At 40.8% G+C, this 7500-nt stretch overlaps 1 protein-coding gene across 1 annotated transcript in view; it reads right to left on the bottom strand.

Annotated features, from left to right (window-relative positions):
• Positions 1-31: 31 nt before the first annotated feature.
• LOC123503713 (neurofibromin-like) overlaps positions 32-7500 on the bottom strand; it is a 61310-nt gene continuing 53841 nt past the window's right edge. Inside the window, 4 exon segments of the mRNA XM_045253699.1 lie at positions 32-487; positions 2099-2291; positions 3438-3624; positions 5208-5434. Coding sequence (XP_045109634.1) covers positions 363-487; positions 2099-2291; positions 3438-3624; positions 5208-5434 — 732 coding nt within the window. The 3' untranslated portion in view covers positions 32-362.

The raw sequence follows: 7500 nt of genomic DNA, 5'->3' as shown, positions 1-7500 counted from the left end.
TGCTGCCTGTCAAACTATCCCTGGAACCTTCAAAACACCCATAACTTCCACTGCTGCCTGTCAAACTATCCCTGGAACCTTCAAAACACCCATAACTTCCACTGCAGCCTGTCAAACAACCAGGCCCCTGAAAAACACCCTTCAAAACACCCCTATAAACTCTTCTCGAGCCAGCCAGCACCCACATCACTCACCACCAAATGAATACCTGAAAACCCTTTAAAAAAAAACAAATAATGGGGTTTGAAGATTTCCTGGCAGAGAGTTAAGGTTCTAGAGACTCCCTCACTGGCTTAGAACCCTCACAATCTCGGTATGGCGGTTCTAAGAGGGTTCGGGAAAGCCACTAGCCTTCGTCCTAGCTATTTACTTTTGTTGGCCAGCTTGCAACGGAACGATCGCTGTTTGGCCATGATGGTTGGGAGTCCTGGCTTGGCACGGCTGCAGACTGGGAGGTTCTGGGTCAGCACCTCCCCACCGTCCACCTCTGTTTGGGGTATGTTAGGTTAGGTTAGGTTATAGTGTGTGTGTTTGTGTTTAGGGGTTTGTGTGTGTTTGGGGTGTTTTTGTGTGTGTTTGGGGTGTTTTTGTGTGTTTTGTGTGTTTTGGAGTGTTTTTGTGTGTTTTTGTGTGTTTTTGGGTGTTTTTGTGTGTTTTGGCTGGTTGTGTGTGTTTGGGGTGTTTTGTGTGTTTTGGAGTGTTTTGGGGTGTTTGTGTGTGTTTGTGGTGTTTTGTGTGTGTTTTGTGTGTGTGTGTGTGTGTGTGTGTGTGTGTGTGTGTGTGTGTGTGTGTGTGTGTGTGTGTGTGTGTGTGTGGACCTCCTCATTGTCCACCTCTGTTTGGGTTAGGTTAGGTTAGGTTATAGTGTGTGTGTGTGTGTGTGTGTGTTTCAATTGCTATTTCTAAACACACCAACGCACAAACAAACACAGGCAAGTAATTAAATACAATCGTGCATTTTTAAAACAACAAAAAAAAATGCAAAAAATGAAACAAATAAATGAAGAAATTGAAAAAAACGGTAATAAAACTTCAATTTATATCAATGAAAAAACACAACACACACACACACACACACACACACACACACACACACACACACACACACACAGTTACATAACCACAAACCATTACTAGCTGTGGTTAGAAAAAGAAAGCACACACACACACACACACACACACACACACACACACACACACACACACGGGGCGCCTCGACAACCATACTTACTGAAAAAACATCCCAATGGTTCTTAGCGATAAACAAACGCACTCCCTCTCTCTCGTTCAGTACTTGATGCTGCAATCTGCGAACCAAACACACACAGGGTATTAGGACACACACACGCACACACACACACACACACACACACACAGTCCCGGCGTCACAGTTGATTTATCTGTTACGAAAGACTCTCTCTCTCTCTCTCTCTCTCTCACTTTTCATATCAAACTTAAGATTTATCAAAGCAAATAAATAATAATAATAATAATAATAATAATAATAATAATAATAATAATACATACATACATACATACACACACAAAATAAATAGGAAATAATAATGATAATTTTAAAAAAGATTAATTTATACAGAGAAGTTTTTATACATTGAGGACGTGTGTGTGTGTGTGTGTGTGTGTGTGTGTGTGTGTGTGTGTGTGTGTGTGTGTGTGTGTGTGTGATTGCTTACCATTTCCTTGATTGTTGGCAGTAGTAGTAGTAGTAGTAGTAGTAGTAGTAGTAGTAGTAGTAGTAGTAGTAGTAGTCATAATAGTAGTGGTGGTGGTGGTGGTGGTGTTGTTGTTGCTACTGCTACTACTACTACTACTACTACTACTGCTACTACTACTACTACTACTACTACTACTACTACTACAAAAAAACAACAAAAACAACAACAACAATTACCACCAACTGAGAGAGAGAGAGAGAGAGAGAGAGAGAGAGAGAGAGAGAGAGAGAGAGAGAGAGAGAGAGAGAGAGAGAAGCACCCCAAGAAGGCCACAAGACTCAAAACATCAACAAAAACACTGAAAAAACCAACAAAATCACACTTTCCGAGCCACCACCATCACCACCTGGCCCAATACTCACCCTTCTCAGTGGGCGAGGCGAGGGTGAGGGAGGACATGGAGGAGGAGAGGTTGACAGAGGCCACAGACAGCATGGAGGGGTACTGTGCTAATTCCATCTCTGAAGTCTCGTCTCCATCGGCAGGCAGGGCTGTCTCCACCATTGCTTCCAGACAGTTTACAAATAGCTCTGCGTTGTCAGCCGTGCAATTGTTCTGTTTGGGGTTACGTTTGGTTAGGTTAGGTTAGTGTGTGTGTGTGTGTGTGTGTGTATGTGTGGTATTTTTCTCATTTTTCAGTGTACGTGTGTTCCAACTATCACTGGTGCTTTGTAAACCCTCTTCAAAACGCCTGTGACTTCCAAACTATCCTTGGTGCCTTGAAAAACACCTATAATTTCCACTGCAGCCTGTCAAACTATTAGAACCTTGAAAAACACCAATAACTTCCACTGCAGCCTGTCAAACTGTCCCTGGAACCTTGAAAAACACCATTAACTTCCACTGCAACCTGTCAAACTATTAGAACCTTGAAAAACACCAATAACTTCCACTGCAGCCTGTCAAAACTACTAGAACCTTGAAAAACACCAATAACTTCCACTGCACCCTGTCAAAACTACTAGAACCTTGAAAAAACACCAATAACTTCCACTGCAGCCTGCCAAACTATTAGAACCTTGAAAAACACCAATAACTTCCACTGCAGCCTGTCAAACTATTAGAACCTTGAAAAACACCAATAACTTCCACTGCAGCCTGTCAAATTATCCCTGGAACCTTGAAAACACCAATAACTTCCACTGCAGCCTGTCAAACTATCCCTGGAACCTTGAAAAACACCAATAACTTCCACTGCAGCCTGTCAAACTATAGAACCCTGAACCTTGAAAACACCAATAACTTCCACTGCAGCCTGTCAAACTGTCCCTGGAACCTTGAAAAACACCAATAACTTCCACTGCAGCCTGTCAAACTATTAGAACCTTGAAAAACACCAATAACTTCCACTGCACCCTGTCAAAACTATCAGAACCTTGAAAAACACCAATAACTTCCACTGCAGCCTGTCAAACTATATGAACCTTGAAAAACACCAATAACTTCCACTGCAGCCTGTCAAACTGTCCCTGGAACCTTGAAAAACACCAATAACTTCCACTGCAGCCTGTCAAAACTATTAGAACCTTGAAAAACACCAATAACTTCCACTGCAGCCTGCCAAACTATATGAACCTTGAAAAACACCAATAACGTCCACTGCAGCTTATCAAACACCCTTGAAAAACACCAATAACCCCTTTCAAAACACCCTTGAAAGCCCCACAACACCACAACACACACACAGACACACACACAGACCTTGGTAAATGGTCCTGCAAATCGCCACAGCCCACCAAAACCCCAGCTCTGTAATTGGTGAAGCTGTTGGTGCCCCTGCTCTTCACAAGCCACCATATTCTGAATGATTGACTGCACAGCGCTCAGAATCACTCCATCGTGACACAGCGACAACACCGACGTGATTTTGGCGTCCAGGAGTGGATGGCTGCATTGGGGTGGGAGAATATTGCCGTTAGTTTAAGAATTGTTGTGTTTTTTTGGATTTTTAATGGTGTTTAAGAGGATGTGGATTTTTTAAAAGGGTTTCTAATGGTGTTTTAACAGGAAATGGACGGTTTTAAGGGTTTCTAATGGTGGTGAAGTGTTTGTAATGGTGTTTAAGAAATGTTGAAAGTTTCTAAGGGTTTCTAATGGTGTTTACAGGTTTCTAATGGTGTTTAAGGGAAAATGTTGATGGTTTTAAGGGTTTTTAATGGTGTTTTAAGAATTGTGTGGGTTTTTGGTGTTTTTAATGGTGTTTAAGAGGATATGGATGGTTTAAAGGGTTTCTAATGGTGTTTTAACAGGAAATGGATGGTTTGAAGGGTTTTTAATGGTGGTGAAGTGTTTGTAATGGTGTTTTAAGAAATCTAGACAGTATAAAAGCATTTGTAATGGTGTTTAAGAAATGGTGAAAGTTTTTAAGGGTTTCTAATGGTGTTTACAGGTTTCTAATGGTGTTTAAGGGAAAATGTTGATGGTTTTAAAGGTTTTTAATGGTGTTTTAAGAATTGTGTGGGTTTTTGGTGTTTTTAATGGTGTTTAAGAGGATATGGATGGTTTAAAGGGTTTCTAATGGTGTTTTAACAGGAAATGGATGGTTTTAAGGGTTTTTAATGGTGGTGAAGTGTTTGTAATGGTGTTTAAGAAATGTTGAAAGTTTCTAAGGGTTTCTAATGGTGTTTACAGGTTTCTAATGGTGTTTAAGGGAAAATGTTGATGGTTTTAAGGGTTTTTAATGGGGTTTTAAGAATTGTGTGGGTTTTTGGGTGTTTTAAATGGTGTTTAATAGGAAATATTGATGGTTTAATGGTTTCTAATGGTGTTTAAACAGGAAATGGATGGTTTGAAGGGTTTCTAATGGTGTTTAAGAAATGTAGACAGTGTAAAAGCGTTTGTAATGGTGTTTAAGAAATGTTGAAAGTTTTTAAGGGTTTCTAATGGTGTTTAAGGGAAAATGTTGATGGTTTTAAGGGTTTTTAATGGTGTTTTAAGAATTGTGTGGGTTTTTGGGTGTTTTTAATGGTGTTTAAGAGGAAATATTGATGGTTTAAGGGTTTCTAATGGTGTTTAAGAAATGTTGACAGTTTTTAAGGGTTTCTAATGGTGTTTAGGGGTTTCTAATGGTGTTTAAGAGGAAATATTGATGGTTTAAGGGGTTTTCTAATTAAATTATGTTCCAGGTGAATTAGAAGGAAGAGAGAGAGAGAGAGAGAGAGAGAGAGAGAGAGAGAGAGAGAGAGAGAGAGAGAGAAGAGAATGAATAAATTGAATAAATAATCTCTCTCTCTCTCTCTCTCTCTCTCACACACAAGACAAACAAACACCTTCTCTCTCTCTAACACACAAGACAAACACCTCTCTCTCTCTCTCTCTCTCACACACAAGACAAACACCTCTCTCTCTCTCACACAAGACAAACACACCCCTCTCTCTCTGTCTCTTTCTCTCTCACTCCATCCAACACCACACAAACACCCCACACTCTCTCACCCCACCCACCCCTACCCCAAAACCCCCCATACTTACATGACAGGAAAAACCCTAGGAAACACCACAGACGCCTCGGCCAAATATTCGTACAGGACGCGCATTTCATTCTCATCCGTCGTATACTTCACCAGAGTGGCCAGAACTGTCAACACCAAGGCCTGTGTTGAGTACTCTGTCAACACCTCGGGATCCAAAAGAATGTTGTTCTCATTACTGACGCTAATCCTTGCCCCGCGGTCCTTCGGAGGCGGGGAAATGTCGCCCTGTTCGGAGTAAAGGGGTTCAGATTAACTTGTGAGGATTAAGTGTGTTTTGGAAGGTTAAGAGTAGGATTAAGTGTGTTTTGGAAGGTTAAGAGTAGGATTTAGTGTTTTTTGGAAGGTTAAGAGTAGGATTTAGTGTGTTTTGGAAGGTTAAGAGTAGGATTGAGTGTTTTGGAAGGTTAAGAGTAGGATTGAGTGTGTTTTGGAAGGTTAAGAGTAGGATTTAGTGTTTTGGAAGGTTAAGAGTAGGATTGAGTGTGTTTTGGAAGGTTAAAAGTAGGATTTTGTGTTTTGGAAGGTTGAGAGCAGGATTAAGTGTGTTTTGGAAGGTTAAGAGTAGGATTGAGTGTTTTTTGTAAGGTTAAGAGTAGGATTGAGTGTGTTTTGGAAGGTTAAGAGTAGGATTGAGTGTGTTTTGGAAGGTTAAGAGTAGGATTGAGTGTGTTTTGGAAGGTTAAGAGTAGGATTGAGTGTGTTTTGGAAGGTTAAGAGTAGGATTTAGTATGTTTTGGAAGGTTCAGAGTAGGATTAAGTGTGTTTTGGAAGATTAAGAGTAGGATTGAGTGTGTTTTGGAACGTTAAAAGTAGGATTTTGTGTTTTGGAAGGTTGAGAGCAGGATTAAGTGTTTTGGAAGGTTAAGAGTAGGATTGAGTGTGTTTTGGAAGGTTAAGAGTAGGATTAAGTGTTTTTTGGAAGGTTAAGAGTAAGATTTAGAGTGTTTTGTAAGGTTAAGAGTAGGATTGAGTGTGTTTTGGAAGGTTAAGAGTAGGATTAAGTGTGTTTTGGAAGGTTAAGAGTAGGATTGAGTTTTTTGGAAGGTTAAGAGTAAGATTTAGTGTGTTTTGGAAGGTTAAGAGTAGGATTAAGTGTGTTTTGGAAGGTTGAGAGCAGGATTAAGTGTGTTTTGTAAGGTTAAGAGTAGGATTTAGTGTTTTGTAAGGTCAAGATGAAGATTAAGTGTGTTTGTAAGATTACGATCAAGATTAAGGTCGCTTTCACACGAGCGTTTCCATACGTGTGTTTGGGTGCGCTGCGTTCTGACTTAGAATGGAGTTCAATAGGACCTTTCTTTCACACGATGCGTTTTGTGGACGTTTAGCGCAGCACAAACGCAGAGCCAGCAAGAACGCCTCCGTTTTTCCTGACACACACGTCCTTGGTGGCTACAAGTGGCGGTGAGAGCTTTCACACGAACGCTGTAGAACGCACGCACTAATGCTTCAACCCACTGGCTGCTGCTTCAGGTGGGGTGGCTGGCCTGTGTTGGTTGTTTGAATGACTGCACAAAAACACAGCGTTCTTCCGTGCAGCCTCCATCTTCACCTAATAGTGGATGACTCAAAGGAAGGTTCAGGCAGGAGCGCTCACCACAGGGCAGTGGCAGAGACATGCTGGGCAGTCAAACGCGAACGCATGGCAAACGCGTGTACAAATAGCCGATGCGTTTTTGTCCGTCCGTTCGACACGCGCATAGAAACACTTGTGTGAAAGCAGTCTAAGTGTGTTTTTAAGATTTAAGAGCAAGATTAAGTGTGTTTTAAGATTACGATCAAGACTACGTGTGTTTTAAGATTAAGATGAAGATTACAGTGTGTTTTTAAGACTGATATGAAGATTTTACAGCCAGAAATGTGTTTTAAGATTAAGAACAAGATTAGGTGTGTATTTTAAGACTTAATACGAAGATTTTGAACAAGCGTGTGGAAGGAATGTTAAAAGTGCGCACAAACAGGCAGGAAATAAGTCACGGGAGGGAATGTGGAAAAGGAATGTTACCCTGTTGGAAATGTGAAAGCTGTGTTGTTTGTCTTGCTGTGGTGGACTCGGCAAGCATTTACGTGGACACTAGTGGGTGGAGGTGTAGGAAAAAGTGGACCATGTATCAGAGGGGCATAGAACACATGGAAATCTCATCAAAGCAGCAAAGAGAAAAGGAAAAATTGACAAAGTAGAAATTAGTGCATAGAATTGGTGCACAGAGAGATTAAATGATCAAAATATACGTAAATCTTTCAAAATATTAACACTGACATTGAAACGTATAAATTGGTGCATAGAATTGGTG

This window comes from Portunus trituberculatus, chromosome 2 (genome assembly GCF_017591435.1).
Source record: "Portunus trituberculatus isolate SZX2019 chromosome 2, ASM1759143v1, whole genome shotgun sequence".
Lineage (NCBI taxonomy): Eukaryota > Metazoa > Arthropoda > Malacostraca > Decapoda > Portunidae > Portunus > Portunus trituberculatus.
This window is presented reverse-complemented; position numbering and strand designations above follow the sequence as displayed.